Source organism: Lynx rufus, unplaced genomic scaffold, assembly GCF_022079265.1.
Source record: "Lynx rufus isolate CCGP_SWC_20201006 ecotype Redwood Valley unplaced genomic scaffold, mLynRuf1.p SCAF_7, whole genome shotgun sequence".
Lineage (NCBI taxonomy): Eukaryota > Metazoa > Chordata > Mammalia > Carnivora > Felidae > Lynx > Lynx rufus.
The window spans coordinates 103,494,790-103,513,088 of NW_025814889.1; the positions used below are offsets into that span (position 1 = coordinate 103,494,790).

Genomic DNA, 18,299 nt, shown 5'->3' on the forward strand with positions numbered 1-18,299 from the left:
GATGGGAGGAGGGGCAGAGAGAGAGAATTCCAAATCCCAAATCCCAAGCAGGCTTCTCTCTGTCAGTGCAGAGCCCAACATGGGGCTTGAACTCACAAACTGTGAGATCATGACCTGAAATGAGATCCAGAGTCAGATGCTTAACTGACAGAGCCACCCAGGCACCCCAGATTGATCTTCATTATTAACCTTAGATATTAAGGTTCAATATTTACTTTGCACTGTAATAGTTTACCTACTTAGATAAACCACCCTATATATTAAAACCTTCTAAAAATATTCAGTAGCTCTTAATAGCATAAGCTTTCCAGTAATTATCTTTTCTTTCTCTTTTTCTTTCTCTTTCTTTCCTTTTCTTTCTTTCTTTCTTTCTTTCTTTCTTTCTTTCTTTCTTTCTTTCTTTCTTTCTTTCTTTCTTTCTTTCTTTCTTTCTTTCTTTCTTTCTTTCTTTCTTTCCTAAATATTTAAATTTACACTCTATGCCTCTATGCGAGGAGCTCTAAGGGTACAATTGTTAAGACGTTAGCTTTACCCTCAATTGTTTTATGTTTGGAGAAGTCATTAATAAACAAGAAACTAGAAGGCTGGGATAAATTAAAGCTCTCTTGTTGGAATGTAACTGATTTTGACTGGAGAAACAGCAGGCAGGAAAGTTTCATGGAGGGGGAGGAACTGATACTACATTACAACTCATTTATTTTTCAGGGTATTGTCAGGTAGATTTCCTCAGTAATGAAGCACCTCAGGGTGGTTTTCTTTTCATGGCATTTTGGTTAGGTGTCTGCTATTTCAGGGACCCAACAGTAGGGGGCTCCTGTGGTAATCTGTGGGCAAAACTCCAAGGGAAATCCCATCCCAAGGAAATCTTTGAACAAGACTGTACACCTCACAAAGGCGACAACTGACAGATGGTTTTGCCTCCCAGGCAGCAGGAATTCATGGATGTTCTGATGGCATTTATAAAACTGGGCCAGTGTCTGTGTGACTGCTCGACTCTCTGCTTTCTCAGCCTTGCTTGTATAACTTTTTCTGTATCTTTTATTTTTGCATCATTTCATTGTTTCTGCTTCCTTATATTTTAAGCTTGCTCTCGTCTGTTCAGCCCCACTCTACCTTCTATCCTCTTTCTGTCTGTTTACCTTCAAATCTTAATACAAAAAAACTTTAAAAAATCCCCACCATTTTCTGGTTCAAGTGTGAGAGATAATCTAATAGACTAAAGTAGTCTTTTTTTCATGCTTGCATTAAACTCCGTTGGCCCAAGTTGGTACCATGATTGTATCAGGGGTAGCTGGGTGGCCTGGCTGCATCCCGGCCACAGTGTGGAGAGTGGCAAGATCACCCTTCTGAGTCATTCTGTGAGGAAAATGAGTTCTCAAGGAGAAAAGTCCAAAGCCATTGAATGATCTCTAAAGAAGCCAAAGTTACCAGAAGGTTGTTTTGATGCACCAGAAGATTCTCATTTAGAGAAAGAACCAGCGACAAAATTTCTGGATGATGTTAATCCTGTTACCAAAGAAAAAGGTGGCCCCAGGGGCCCAGAACCTAACCAATATGGAAACTGGAAATGAAAAGTACACTGTATTGATTTTTTAAGCCATATTCTGTTTGTTTGTTTGTTTTAATAATTTATTGTCACATTAGCTAACATATAGTGTATACAGGGTAGTCTTAGCTTCAAGAGTAGATTCCTGTGATTCATTGCTTACATACAACACCCAGTGCTCCTCCCAACAAGTGCCCTCCTCAGTGCCCATCTCCCATTTTCCCACCCCCATCAACCCTCAGTTTGTTCTCTGTATTTAAGAGTCTCTTATAGTTTGTCTCCCTCTCTGTAAATTTTTCCTTCCTTTCCCCTATGGTCTTCTGTTAAGTTTCTCAAATTCCACACATAAGTGAAAACATATGATATCTGTATTTTTCTCACTGGCTTATTTCACTTAGCATAATACTCTCCAGTTCCATCCATGTTATTGCATATGGCAAGATTTCATTCTTTTTCATCGCCTGGTAGTATTCCATGTTATATATATATATATATATATATATATATATATATATATATATATACACATATACCACATCTTCTTTATCAATTCATCAGTTAATGGACATTTGGGCTCTTTCCATACTTTGGCTATTGTTGATAGTGCTGCTATAAACACTGGGGAACATGTGCCCCTGTGAATCAGCACTCCTGTATCCTTTAGATAAATTCCTAGTAGTGCTATTGCTGGGTTGTAGGGTAATTAAATTTTTAATTTTTTGAGGAAATGCCACACTGTTTTCCAGAGTGTAGACCATATATTAACTTCATAGCATGTTTCATGACAGCTGTCAAATATATAGGTAAAATTTGGTAGCATGAAAGACTATTTATGGTCTTTATATCCACCACTAATTAATGAAAAAGCCTGAAGACTTCCAAAAGATGATGTAGCAGCAATGGAAACGCATCATTCAAATCTCCTCTTATGGGAAGCAGAATTGACTGAGAACCCCGGCTGCTGCCCCATGGGATCCACCACTGTGTTCCTGCTGAAGTCACACTTCCCTCAAGCTGTTCCCAGCCAATGAATGAGTATGGTGGGGTTACAGTAAATGAGTATGCTTGCCCACTCCCATGATGTGTAACATCGGCTCAAAGACTCCCCATTAGCCAGCCCAGAATTTTCTTGGTACTGTGCTGCTGTCTGAGACTCTTCCTACCCAATCTTCCTTTTCTCTCTCTTTCTATTCCTTTTCTTTCCTTTTCTCTCCCCTTCACAGGTGTCAAACTCTGCCTACTTTTCCTCTTTATAATTCAAAATGTCTTCCCAATAAATCTCTTCCACATCAAAAAAAAAAACCCCAAAAACAAAAACAAAACCAAAAAAACTCTGTTGGCCCATTGGTGAATGTACTGCTTTGGATCCAAACTGCTGTGGGACAGAAAACATGGCTGCTAAGTTTGCTATATCAGAAGAAACTTTGTGTTGGAGTGTTTCCCTTAAAAGGGGTAGGGGCTAAGACAGGTGTTTAGATTGACTGACATATGGAGTAAAATAATATTCTACTTTGAGAGGTGCTGACATTTTGTTTTGGAATCAGTTGGGAGAATATTTTCTATAAATGTTTGTAGTACCTCAGAATAAAAGATTTGAGGAATCCATGTGGCACACTGGTGTTGACCTTGTCCCTCTAGCTTTATAATCATTACTTACTATGTTGCTTAGCAACTCTATAGCATTATCTCCAAATCTAATATTAACTTGAAATACATTAGAAATGAAAATTATAGACACATGACTCTTAGGAATTGATATTGTCTCAAGTTACTGTCAGCAATAACATGATATTACAAAACAGACCATACAATATAGAATATTTCATGGAAATTCTGAGTTTAATATAAAGAATAATCTAACAGTGAGGAACTTTCATTAATAATAATAGAAAGGTAATGGCAATAGAAAGCCTTTCAGCTGGCTTTTCACATCCCATAACCTAAATAACTTTTCTCAAGAGGACGAGTGAAACAAAATCCTGAATTACATTTTTTTTTCTTATTTGAAAATCATTCATTAAGGCAGAAAATGTGGCATGATTTTTTTTGAGTAGTACAATGCCATAATCATCCTAATGACCTTTATTATTCTCCTTTTCAAAATGTAAGCAATGCTTTGCAAAAGGATTGTTTAAGAAGAAGCAACAGCTCTCAGTTCCTATGAAGGAAGGAAGGAAAAATGGGTCACAGAGGGACACATTAATTACTTTTTCAACACTATTCATTGAAAACCTATCCTCTTGGCACTAGGCTATAGTAATTACATATAAGACAGAAAGAATTTGGCCAAGCCAAAAGAAATATTGAGCTGGCATTCATATTGCTGGTGATATGAAACACTAAGTGTAGAGAATTTATAAGACCTATATGATTTCCAGGTATTTAAAGACTTTTTCACTTTGAAAATAAACACTGACCCATATGTCTAAAAATGAAAAGAATTCAGGAAATGTGTGCAGGCCTTTGAAAATTGAATACAGAGCTCAAAGAGAAATGCCACATTTTTTTTCTGGTGAAAATTCCCACCTTTTACAAGTTAGTGAGAACACTCTTAGAGCAGTGTAGCTTTTAACTTTTGGAGGGATAAGGACTTTAAAATTTGATGAAAACCATGGACTTTCTTCTTAGAAAAATATAGGTAATCAAAAACAACATTTTACAATGAATTTCTAGGGTCTGTAGAGCTATACAAGCCCATCCAGGAAACATATCAAACAAGAAACCCTGATTCTAGAGAATGTGTTCTTAGTGGATACAGTTGGGAGTGGCTGAAGGAAGGAGGAGGTGACATGGAGGTGAGGAAGTTCAGAGTGTATGGGCTAAATACCATTCTCCAAAACTAAGGACTCCCTACAACTTACAGTTGATTTTTCTGCTCAGTCATTGCTAGACCATTCCTAATTTCTCTATAAAAGTAGCATTTTAAAAATTAGGATTTTGAGCTGTCTCTGCTTTTATTCAGCCAAGTGATCTTGGACAATCCGTTAACCCTTTTTAACCTCACTTTCTAATCTGTAAAGTGGAGATAATTTAAAAATTATCTTAAGAATTAAATATCAAAGAAATAATTAAATATAACATGTGTAATGTTCAAAGGAAGCCCTCAAATGATACACATTATTGTATTTACTAACAGTACCAAAGTTTTGTATCTATTTCCATTTTAACTTGTAGGCAAATTATTTAGCCAGAAAACTTTTCAAAAATATAACAAAAGATGTTGCCTCAAATGAAAACATTTCTTTTAAAATTTCTCTGACATGTCTTAGATATTTATTAAAAAGAAACTGTTATGCTAAGTGAAATAAGTCATACAGAGAAAGACAGATACTATATGTTTTCACTCTTATGTGGATCCCGAGAAACTTAACAGAAGACCGTGGGGGAGGGGAAGAAAAAAAAGAGGGAGAGAGCAAAACCATAAGAGACTCTTAAAAACTGAGAATAAACTGAGGGTTGATGGGGGGTTGGAGGGAGGGCAGGGTGGGTGATGGGCATTGAGGAGGGCACCTGTTGGGATGAGCACTGGGTGTTGTATGGAAACCAATTTGACAATAAATTTCATGTTTAAAAACAAAGAAAAAAAAGAAAAAAAGAAACAGAAACTGGTTGATAAATTTGATCTATAATAGTAAAATAGAAAAAAAAGTTTTGCTAAAACAAAATTTTAATGGAAGATATTAGAGATAAATGTTTAAAGATTGAGCTATCTTGGTTTATTTGCATAAACTTTTTTACATTATTAGATCAAAATGATTTTTATCTTAGAAATAAGATGTATTTTGATTTCAGTACAATCCATTGTTAATCTTGGTCTTTAAAAATTTTTAATAAAAGATAACCAAAAATTATATATAGTATATACTTATATTAATGCATTATTTTTAACATTTCAGAGTGCAGATGATTCAGATATATCTGTCATTGCCCAGAACAAGAAATGCTTTGACAACGATATTGTTTGTTCTAAAAGTGTTTTGATTTCAGTTGGGGACACTGAAGTTTATCTGAATGATGCTCCTTACAAAGAGGTTAGTAAATTATTTCTTTTATGATCATTTTAACTTGTCCCGAGAATACTGACAACAAAATAGAAACGATTTGGGGTACTTTTCTCTGTAAGTGATTACTCGATTTCAATTTCCTTTTCTTTGTTGTTATGCGACTTCAGTAAATCATACTTGTCTTTTTCATTTACACTCCACTTCTCTATATTCCAATTCTTTCCTCTTTTCTCATCTCCATGGTGACGATTCTGGCCCCAGCAACCATCACCAATTATCTGGAGTACTACAACCCTCCACAATAGACTCTCGGCTTCCTGTCTTAGTTTTTCTCTTATCCTGCCACACTGCAGCCAGAGTGGCTTCTTTCTAAAATGGGAATCTAATCTCCTGTCACTGTAGTGCCTCACAACTTTCAAATGACTTCCCATTCCCTTATACGATCTCACCAATCTGACCATGGTCAGTCACCTCTCCTGCCTCATGTCTCATCACTTTCTGCTCCGAGCTCATATTCCAGAAGTTGGAGCTCTTATTAGTTCTTTAAATGATCAATTCTTTCTCTCACCTCTGGTTCTTCATGAAAGTCATTGCTCCCACCTGGATCGGCCTTTTCTTTCACTTACTCTTCTATGGTAGGTCTCTCTCATCTTAACTCCTTCAGGGAGTTCTTCTTCATACCTTCAAGCACTTTGTTGGGACACAAGTCACACTTTAGTGAAATTATTTGTGTGGTTGTCTGTCTTTTCCATTTGTCTACAAGTTCTGTGAGAAGTGGGGCCATGGTTTCCCTTATTCCTGTATTCTTGGAGCCTGCCCAATTTGAAAGAATGAATACATTTCATTCATTCATCCATACATTTTACTATATACCAAAATATGTATTAATTATTGGGACTAGAACAGTGAAAAGACACTGTGCTTGCCTTTAAAGAATTATACTCAGGCAAGGGAGACATTCACGTAAACAAGAATGTTCAGTGTAATGTGCAAGAGTGTATAGGACAGTATGGGAATCCCTGAGAAGAAGCCAACCTTGGATGTTTAGGGTAGTTGTTAAGAGTGTGGACTTTGGAGTCAGTCAGTAGTGATTTAGAATCCCTGTTTTTTTCACTTGCTAGTTGTGTCACTTTGGCCAAGCTTACTTAACCTCTTTAAGCTGCAGCTATCTCAATTGTAAATTTGGGATGATTAGAGAATCTACCTCTTAAGTTCATACAAGGATTAAATGAGATAATGGATTTCAAGAAATGGCTTTCCTCTTCTCCTTCACCCTCCTTATTTTTGAGAGCTCAGAAGATATGCTCTGGATGAAATGATTTGAACTGAGTCTTAAAGGATGAGTAGGTATTAGGCAGGTGAAGAGGGAGAATAGAAAGGCAGTCAATACAGAAGAATGGTCATGTTGAAAGGAACAGAGTTGAAAGATACAATGGTTTGTTTGGAGAATTGTGAGTGGTTTAGTTTGGTTGAAGTATACAGGGATAGTGGAGGGACAGTATGGCAAAGAGATTCAGGGAGGAGTCTCCAGGCTGACTTTAAAGCAGGGGACATGGGAACAAGGGCAGCAGACAGGAGGCTTGTTCCAAACCACAGAGGCTCTTAAATGGTGTAAGATAATTTGAACTTGTTTTACAAGTAAGAAATTTTGGCATTGAGAAAGGACACGATCTGACATATGACTTTTTTTTAAGTGTATTTATTTATTTTGAGAGAGGCAGAGAGAGAGAGAGAGAGAGTAGGGGAGGAACAGAGAGAGAGAGAGAGAGAGAGAGAGAGAATGAGAATCTCAAGCAGGCTCTGTGCTGTCAGCACAGAGCCCAACAAAGGGCTTAAACTCAAGAACCATAAGATCATGACCTGAGCTGAAACCAAGAGTCTAGTGTTTAACTGACTGAACCACCTAGGCACCCCTGACATATGGCCTTTTAAAAAGTGGCCTCTCTGAGATTTTAGAACAGAGTTTCTCAAAGTTTGGTCTGTAAATATGCATTAAAATCACCTGGAATATCTACTATAAAAGCTGGTTTCTGGGCCCCACCTTAGTAATTAGAATGGCTGAGGTTGAGAATGAAAATCAATTCTTTTTAATGGTACCCCCAATTCTTCTTGACACTAGAGTTTGAGAACAAGTACTTTAGATCATAGTTTATACTTCAATCAGAAATGTTGAGACCAAGCAGGCAGCAATCAAGCTTTTGGCAAAGCAAACAGAGTCTCTATATCATGTTGTTATATTTTGGACATAATTGCTGCAGTTTGGTATAGCTATCAGCTGGATATTCATTTATAGGTAAAGGTTCTAAGAACAAAAATTGGTTTTTTTTTAAAGAAAAAACTGAAAAGAAAATAGTAAGTGTTCTTGTAGGGACAGTTTGACACATTTTTGAAGCGGTGATTACAGTTCAGTATAGCTTTCAACTTCCAGTGCTCACCTGTATGCATCTCCATATGAGGTGTGAATTATGAAGTAAGATAAAGGAACGTCATAAAAATGGTTTCCCCCACTAACAAATCCCCCATTAACATTTTTTCCTAAGCATTAGAAGTAAAAATAAGTACCATTATTTTATGGCAGATGGATTGCTCATCTAGGTGAAGGAAAAAACTGTTGCTCTTTCAATAAATGCCCAGTTTTGTTTTGTCAAATATGTAAGATATAACTGTTTTATAAATGTATTTAAGCTGCCCTTTAAATGTGTTAATTCTCCACATTTATAACTTATCTTTCTAAAATCACTAGAATTTGTTGAAAATGCTATAATTCTCATCTAAAGTGGACGTTTCTATTTTGGGTAATTCATAACACCCTCCCTCTTCCAATGAGCAACATCCTCGCTTCCTAATCTGAACAGAAAGGAGTACAGTATCTCCTTTAGACCAAAGAGAACTGTTTTTCTTGTGGTAAAGCATCCCGTTTAGTAAAAATGAAGGATTTTTTTTAGCTCTACAGGCAAATAGAAAAGTTATCTTTCACATCAGGAAAACTGATGCAAAACCAACCTGAAGGAAGTCTAATAATAAGCTGTCTTACCCAAAAATTATTTTTATGTTCTGAAGATTTGTCAACCGGTTCAAGGGAACTTTAATAGGAAAACCCACAAAAAAGTGTTTTATGGACTGAAAAGAGCTATTAGCCACAAATATTGCACTTACTTGCTTTAATTGCTGCTGATCAGGCTGGAAGATGAGACCTGTGAACAGGCCAGTGCAAGAAGGTTTTAAAAATATATAAATCACACATTGATCTGGTACATCTTCCAAGGAGCTAACATTCAGGTGAGGGAGAAGACAGATAGCAAAGCCAAAGCCAAAGCATATAATAGAAGGGTACTGAAAATGTAATCACAACAATAAAAATAGGTTCTGTGGCAGAGAGTGACTTGGGGGCAGTCCAGGCTGCACATGTTATGGGCTTCCTTAGAAGTGAAAATGTGATGCGCCTTGTTCAAAACAGGAAGTTTTCCCTCTCCCTTTGTTTTGCGCTCTCTCTTGACCTGTCATGTTTTTTTTCCCCCTTTATTTTTAAGGCCTTGGTCACTCAGAGACAAGGATACTCCCAGGTTGAGTGCAGACCCTCACAGGCACCCAGGGCCCTGCCCCAGAACTTCAACTTGGCACTTGGAGTAGAAGGAAGGAGGTTAGGTAGAGTCCATTAGCCACGTATGTGGTTACACAATATATATACTATTGTATATAATATACTGAGTACTTTTAAGTTTGACCTTGGTCTAGATGACTGAAAACTCTTTGTAGAGATGACTAAGTTTACTTAATTTGCCCTAAGGGATGTTTCTAAAATGTCATCTATAGTATAGTATTTCCAAACCATGCATTTGTTATTTTTTGGGGGAGAAAAATAATCAAAGAATTCCATATCCGCTCCACAATTTTTATTTTGCTTCTGACTAAATTTGCTTTACTTACTTTGATTTAACCATGTATTATTAAAGTTATTATATGAGTTAACTGGAATGTCAGATGTAATGTAAATTTTATAGGGCATAGCACCTGCTCCTAAGGAATGTTGTGTATTTGTACTTTAGGCTAAAGGTACTCTAAATTTTCCCAATGGGTTCCATCTCTGGTTTCTCTCTAATGTTATTATTTATAGCACACAAGTTATTTTCTTTTAATAGAAACACGGTCTGTCACTTTCCTATTCAGAAACTTTTATTGAATGCATTTTGCACAAAGAATAGCAACCCTTGACTGTACGGATAACTTGGCTGCAAAAGGGCCTCAGACTATGCTTGTTATGGAATCCATGCTCTAGACTTTTGGTGCTCTCCTCAGTCCTGAACAAATCTTGAACTTTCTTACCCCAAGTCTCTATTCAAGTGATTACTTTTGCTCGGAATGATTTCTTCTCCATTCTCATTTCCAGCTCTGTGTACCTTCCTATGTAGGGCTTCTTGCAGATCCATTCATATCCCACTCCTTGCAAGAAAGCTTTCTAAGTCCCTTAATGGAAATTCACCTCCCCTTTCTCTCTCTCTCTAGATATGAATATAGGTGGATAGATATAGATAGATCTGTCTATATATTGATACATATGTCTATAGATATATCTGTCTATAAATCTATCTGTACATATGTTTTACATATAGAGTATACACACACTTTGTGTTTTTGTTTTTGAATTCTGCAAGTAACATCATACATTTTTAGTACTCAATCATATTTATTCATCATTAGCAAAGATTTTTTGAGTCAGAAGATATATCCCCTTAATGTACTCTATGTGCCTTTGTTTATATTCTTTTCTATCACAGAAATATCTTCTCACCTTCGCTCGTTTATCCATGTTAGGCCCCTCTATCATCTTGTGTCTCATTACCAATTTATGTATTTCCTGTTTTATGCATTTGTTTTGTGTTTTACTACAGAATTCAGACAAGACGGGCCAAGCAAAAATACTAGTACCTAGACACTTACTGGTGGATATTAACTTAATTAATGTTTACATTTTGGTTAGGGAACAAGGAATTAATTTTTTTTTCTTTCTTTTCCCTTTTTAAAGAAACGATCAGGTTTTTTTCTGGAAAATAACCCTACATACCAGCTTTGGAAGGCAGGGTACTACATAGTAGTATACTTTCCAGAGAATGATATCACTATTCTTTGGGATAAAAAGACAACCATACATATCAAAGTTGGACCCCAGTGGAAGGTAGGTCAACCTGTTTGGTAGATCAATCCAAATGAAATGTGAGAAATGAAATTACAAATACCTTTCAATGTTTTAAGAAAATAAAATAATTGATATTTTCTTTAGGAAACAAGTTGTATGTTCAGAATTACTAACTTGTAACCCAGTGAAGAAAAACTGTACCAACTGGAGTACAGCGCTGTGTGCAGTTCTTTTTAATTTTAACCTTAGAGTAACAGTGTCCCAAAGTTACTTAGGTCAGTTTCTTTCTTCCCATCCCTTTCGGAGTGGTTATATGATATGTTTGCAATATAGTTAGATTCGTTTTATTACATTCTGCATTCCATCTTTTCCTCCACATTCTGGGGTTTTTTGTTTTTTTTTTTGGAAATTTATTTAAAAAATATTATGGTCTAGAGTTCTATGGGCTTTAACAAATGCATGGCATTGTGTATCTATCACCAGAGTTGTATACAGAACAGACCTATCAACTCCCAAATTTCTTCCATTATTTGCCCCATTATTGTTAACTCTTGTTGATCTATTCTTAATGTCTACAGTTTTGTCTTTATGCAACCTGTTGGGTCTGGCTCCTTTGACTTGGCAAAATATGTTTAAGATTCATCTATACTGTTAAATGAATTAATAGTTTGCTCCTTTATACCGTTGAGTAGTATTCCATTGTATGGATATACTAGTTTGTTTTATTCATTCATGGTTGAAGATCCAATCTGCGCTGTTTAGAATTTTTGGCAATTTATATTCTAAATTGTTTTAAATATTGTTATCTGTTAAATGCTTTATAAGTATTATTAAATATGTCTATTATTTTAAATATTTTCAATCCTATTAAATATTTTAAACTCATAAATTAAAGTTGTTTTTGAAACACTGATACATTTTTAGAAATCCAGTTTATCTGAAATTGAAATTGAGACTCATGGATCTAATCTGTGGCAAGTTAGGGAAAAACTGGGATAGTAACAATGTATTCTTATAAAATTATGGAAAGGATACATATGTTTTAAGATTTTAATATGTTGTAAGTTGAAGATATGATTGTGTATTGTCAAGCCATTTTCTTTCAACCTCAAGTGAGATAAAGCCCATAAATCTGTTACTAGGTGTTTGCTGGCTTCTTGCATTTCTTTGATGAAGATGAAATAATTTAGTCATCGCCATGCTTTCTTCAACCATATTCCTCTGCCACTTTAATTATGTATCCTCTCTTCCCTACTTTTTGGAAGTGAATTAACCAATTATTCTTCTACATCTCCCCCTTCGCTGCTGCCTCACATTGTTGGGTGGCCAATGGTGGAAGTGGCCATTGTCTTTGGATAGTTATTGTGGCTTCTGAGAGCTGAGGCACCATGGTAAGCAATGGTCATGACAGGTGCAATCCCAAGGTTATTGTCATCTTTGCTGGAGACACGGGCAGCCTTCTTCATCATCTACTAAGGGCTGCATTCCATTCACCAATACATGAGGAGAACATTCAGTTTCAATGTTTTAAGGAGGATTTCCATTGTTTTAGGAAGATCATTCTTCTCTGTACTTTTGATTTATCTCCCTCTTCTAAGTAAAGTGTTTCACATTTTTTTTTGAGAAAATGCAGTGAGTAATGTTGATGTGAATAATTCATATGTCACTTTCCATAACCATTTCATAACCTATAACAACCTTTACAAATATGAAGTAAAATGTGGTTTTTATTTATTGTGTCTCATGGTGGCATGATACATGGAAATTAAAGTTAACTTTTTTCTTTAGACGTTATGTTTTGAAAGTTTTGGCTTTTCAAAGTATGATCTAATGAACAATGTATTATTTTTATTGTTTCAACATTTACAGTGTTACAAAATCTTAAGCTTATCAGGTGGGACTTTCATATTAAAAATTTATATGTATATGAATATATACAAAATACATATGCATATATACATATATTGTAGTGTCTATATTATATTTTTCCAAGTTACTTACATTATTGTATCAATGCTAAACAATGGTAAGAGTGGATAGATAAAATTTGGGGGACGGTAAACCGTTATAAGAATTTTAAAATAACTTAAATACAATTAAGTAAATATGAAATTACACCATCTTGAAACATATTTATATGTGTGGAAATTCTTAAAATGTCAATTTTAAATCTTTAAAAATTTTTAGTGACTGAGCCTTTAAATGTTGAAGTGAATATAGAATATTTCATATTTCATGATAATTTTCTTTCACTTTAGAACAAACTATCAGGATTATGTGGAAACTTCGACAAATGTACTTCAAATGATATGACCACATCCAATAACTTAGAAGTGAGAAATGCCCAGGTATTTGGAGATAGTTGGGCATTGGGGCAGGTAAGTAGAATATATGTATTACAGAACTTAAAAAATATTTTGGTATATTTATCATTTTATTCTCATAGGAATATTTATTTAGGTAATACTATTTTATGTCATAGCTGACAACTTGCTTTCACATTTACTTTCTCATGTAATTCTTGTGACAGTCTTGTAATGTTAAGGGCATTGCCTCTATATTATAGATGAAGAAATTGAAGCTCAGGAAAGTTAAATGACCTGACTAATATATGCTCAGAAAGAAGCAGAGGTGACGTTCAAATTCACGTCTTTTAATCTTATACTTTTCCTTCCATAAAGCAAAATGCTTTATCAAGGTATTTATATTTCTAATAATGTAACTTTTGCCAACTCAAAGCAATGGATAAATGAAGGCAGAATTTCTTACCATTTGTTCTCCAGACATGGCTGTGTGTGGGGTGGGAATGGGTAGGGAGTGGATTTGTGGTCAACTACATTTGGGAGCAATTTGAATAAATTAAGTTAGACGTATTTCTTTTTTGAAGGATTTCTTGAAGAAGATACGTCTTAAGTTAGACATATTTCTTTTTTGAAGGATTTCCTTCCAAGGGAGGGATGAATTTGAAGGATTTTCCAACTTATTGACACAGAACCTATGTTTTTATGTATTAGTTCTGAAGGAAATAGTGTCTTATGGGTCACACTTTGAGAAATGCTGAATTAACTCCGAAAACAGAGTCAAATTGAAAATTGGTGTCATTCTTTTCTTCTACTTTCTCTTTTCAGCCTATTTTTCTTTCTGGCTAAGAGCGGTATCCACAACTACAGTTTTCTGATTGGTTACTATTTGATTAATTGCTTTACCACTTTACCCAATTTACCTAATATATCTAAATTTCTTTAAAAGCATAAGAGGGGCCTCAGATAAAACATTCACCTAATTCAGTAAAATTTAAGCAGCATATTTCATTGTGGTCTAAGCTGAAAAGTACAAGCCTTTTATTTAATATATGAACTTCCTACTCTATGGAGAGATACCAAATCCTTTTTATTATGGCTCTCATATATCTTGTGGCATTTAGAAGTTTTTGAAGGAAATACCTTACATTTGTTCTTTCAAAATGAATTAAGGTATAAACAATTTATAATAATACTTAAATATTTGGATCAAAGAATTTTAGACTCACTATAATGTATATTCTTATTCATACCTAATCCAAAAATAAAAATTAAGAAAAAGTTTTTTCATTTGGTAAGTTCTATTTAGCACTTCATATTTTCCAGATTCTTTGAACCCATAAAATGATTAAAACAAAGCCTCTGTCATTAGAAATTTCGAGTCTAGTTTGGTAGTTGAGGTAGAAAAATTAACAATGAACATACGAGACAGGTAGGTGCTTTGATAGAGGTGAATGGCTTGGACTTCATTATGGTCAAAGGAAAGTTCCTGAAGAAGGTGTCATTGGGCTGAATCCTGCAAGCCTTACGGTAGCTACAAAAGTGAAGGTGATGGGTAACAGCATAGCAGGAAAGGAGAAAGCAGCTGGTTAAAAGGTGTCAGGAACACTGGCGCCTAATCGGATTTCAAGAGGTTGTATATGGCAGTTCCGGAGGGTCTGAAGTAGGCAATGGCTAGGATGCAGAGTATAGAGTGGAAACATAGTCCTAGGATCTACCTAAAACTAGTTGGGAGGTTCTTTAATCCAGCTAGTTGTGTTAAGTCAGAGAAGATTTAGAAAACGACACAAACCTATGAGGCATTAAAGATTAAAATCATTAGCATCTGCTGAAAGATTGTATTTAGGAATGATGAATCCGGAGGATTCAAGGAAGTCTCCTATCTTGCTGGCTTACTGGGTGGATGCTGGCACTCTTCACTGAGGAGAGTAGATGGTGGAGAACAGTGGGTACAGGACAGAGGTGCAAAGGTAAGTATAGGTTAGGATGCACTAAAGAGAAGCAATAGAGAAATTTATGTGGAGATTTCCAGTTTTGAGATTCAAGAAAGAGATTTGGGTGGAAATACAGATTTAGCACTTACTAGAGTATACAGGTTGTTGAAGCCATGAGAAGTGTATAGAGTGGGGAAAACCAGGTTTGAGGATCAAGCTTTGTATAGACGGAAGGCGTAGAAGAATGGGGGGTAGCAGCCAATGGATTAGGAGGAAAACCCAGAAGAAAATGGTGTCACAAGAAACAAATGAGGAGAAATGTTTAAAAAGGGTGAAGTAATATACAGATTCAGAGGTAGCAAAAGGTTAAGTGAGATGAACACCAAAACATGGCCTTTATATTTAGGCAACTCTCATGAAGAGACAATTGATGACATTTCCAAGGTGATTTCAGGGAGGTGGATTAGAAGAGGCAGAGACCACATTTCTGAGTATGTGGGAGGTGAGCCTGTAGACACTTGTGCCTATACAACTTCTCAGAGAACGGCTGTGACAGAAATGAAAGAGCTGAAACTGGAAAAAGAAAGAGAATCATTTGCTCACGCAGTTTTTTAATGACCACATTTGAAACACATTCAAAAACTGTTTACTCTCTCTCTAATATCGCCATAATTTTAACAGTATGCTTAGTTGTTTTAAAAAAAATATATACACTATTAACATTGAGTTGGCTGACTACAGATGCTTTAGGTAAACCTGTCTAAAAGAATGAGAATACAGTAGATATGATTGTAGTGGATGGAGTCAGAATGGTTTACTCTGGTTTCGGCTTCAGAAGTCCCCCCTGGGAAACTTTCTCTTCTCCCTTTTTTTTTTCTTCAACAGTGTGAAACCCCAAGTGAGTTATTTAAACCCTGTGAGGCACATCAAAACAAATTTCCTTATGCCAAGAAAGAATGCTCCATTTTGTACAGCGATGTTTTTGCTCCGTGTCGCAATGTGGTAACTGAATACTTTACTAAACTTTCACATTTAAACGGGTACTGCCATATCTATGCTATTTGAGATGAATGGGACAAGCAAGTTAGCTAACTATTGGCTCTTCAGGTGTACTACCTAACCATTGTTAAGAAGACAGATTTGGTAGTTTGTTTTTCTGTAGAAGAGATGCATCCAGTTGACTTACTTTCCTTCTCAATCCGTCTTATGTAACAGCATACATTTATACGTAATATTTGTAGCACTCTATTCTAGTTTACAGAACATTTTGACATATACCCTCAAAGTCAGAAATGATACATCAAAGCCACAAATGTTTTTCTTCAGCGCATTGCTTCATTTCATGGGTGTTCTTCTCCTCAATCCAATGTATTGTTTAAAAGTATTAGTGGTGGCACATTTTAAAATGGTCTTAAAAGCATACCAAGATGGAGTGTGATTTATTCAGAAATTTAAATTTCTTTTTTTTTTAAGTTTATTTATTTTGAGAAAGCGAGAGAGCGAGCGTGTGCATGCATGTGTATGCACACACAAGCAGAGAGAAGAAGAGACAGAATCCCAGGCAGTCTCCATGCCATCAGTGGACAGCCAATGTGGGGCTCGAACTCACGAACTGTGAGACCATGACCTGAGCTGAGATCAAGAGTCAGATGCTTAACTGACTCAGCCACCCCAGAAATTTAAATTTCTAAATGCCTTCCCAACATAATAATTTTAGACCCCAATAAAGTTTAAAAAATAAAGTATTCATAAAAATCAGTAAAAGTGCAATTGGTAATAGAACATTCTTTTAATACTATGAGAACATGCCAATAATGAAACAGCAAGCTTCTACAAAATATCAAAATGTTACTATATTGCAGGTGCTGAAATTCTATTTTTTTGTTAACCCTATTACCTGTTTTGCTAGTTTTTTGATCCTACATTTGCCTAATAAATTCCTTTCTCCTTTGGTCCACAAAAAGTTTTGAGATATTGAGAACTCTAGGTGGCAGTATTAGGCTGATAATGCCAAATTTTGAACCGACCAGTTAGTTTTCTTTCAGAAGGTTGAATTTTAATCAGTTATTGTCAGTACTTATTGAAATTAACTCATTTTCCATTCCATTTTCAGATTGATGTCACTTCTTTTGCCAAAAATTGCCATGAAGACACGTGTAACTGTAATCTCGGTGGGGACTGTGAATGTTTATGCACAAGCGTAGCAGCATATGCATACAAATGTTGTCAGGAAGGGGTATCTGTTCACTGGAGGTCATCCACTGTTTGTTGTGAGTACCCTACTTAGAACATCAGCATCAGGTGAGAATCTCATAAAGAGATTAACCATCTTATCATCGAACAAATACCATGGAATGCATAGAAATAGGATTTCTTTAAGACAACTAAGTTTTATATTCCTTTGACAGTGCAGATAAACTGTAGTATATCTATAAAGGATTTATAAAAATAAAAATTGAGGTCAAATTTTCCCTTCTGTGTCTGACTATTGTCACTTTAACGTTTGAACTATAAATTATACACCATCCTCAAATCGTTTATGACTGCATTCCCCTTATGGCTGTGAAATTTCACTTTCTGATTATCAGAAATGTATTTTTTTAAAGGCATTTGAATTTGCTTTCAGATTCACATTTTTAAACTTTTGATTTACTTGTGTAGATGGTTAAGTCATCGAAAGAATGCTTAAGATTTTAACACTTTCAGTTGACATTTCTAAATAGGCAGATATATTTGCCTACCTATAAAATAACTTATAAAATCTGATTAATGACAACACATCACTCTTAAAGAATTCTCTTTGCTTAGAGGAAGTTCCCAAATAATGATATCCTTCTGTGTTCTTTCAATTGGTCACTGATAAACATATAACCATATTTTGCATGCATTCAGATAAGTGGTCAGATTCTTATACAGTTTAATATTTATTCTTTTATGTTTTAGCACTTGACTGTGAATATTACAATGAAGGTATGTGATATTTATTTATTGATTTATTTTTTTTTCTGTTTGCTATTCTCCCTTTTTAAAAAAAATATAATTTATTGTCAAATTGGTTTCCATACAACACCCAGTGCTCATCCCAGCAAGTGTCCTCCTCAATGCCCATCACCCACTTTCCCCTCTCCCTCATCCCCCCCCCCCCCCCCGTCAACCCTCAGTTTGTTCTCAGTACTTAAGAGTCTCTTATAGTTTGCCTCCCTCCCTCTCTGTAACTTGTTTTTTCCCCTTCCCCTCCCCCATGGTCTTCTGTTAAGTTTCTCAAGATCCACATATGAGTGAAAACATATGGTATCTGTCTTTCTCTGCCTGACTTATTTCTCTTAGCATAATACCCTCCAGTTCCATCCACATTGATGCAAGTGGCCAGATTTCACTCCT

General features: G+C 35.5%; 1 protein-coding gene across 1 annotated transcript in view; it reads left to right on the top strand.

The window, feature by feature from the left end:
• The window catches only part of OTOGL (otogelin like), a 140,583-nt gene that overhangs the window by 60,652 nt on the left and 61,632 nt on the right, over window positions 1–18,299 (top strand). Inside the window, 6 exon segments of the mRNA XM_047066966.1 lie at window positions 5,443–5,577; window positions 10,574–10,723; window positions 12,943–13,062; window positions 15,804–15,920; window positions 17,032–17,188; window positions 17,862–17,888. Coding sequence (XP_046922922.1) covers window positions 5,443–5,577; window positions 10,574–10,723; window positions 12,943–13,062; window positions 15,804–15,920; window positions 17,032–17,188; window positions 17,862–17,888 — 706 coding nt within the window.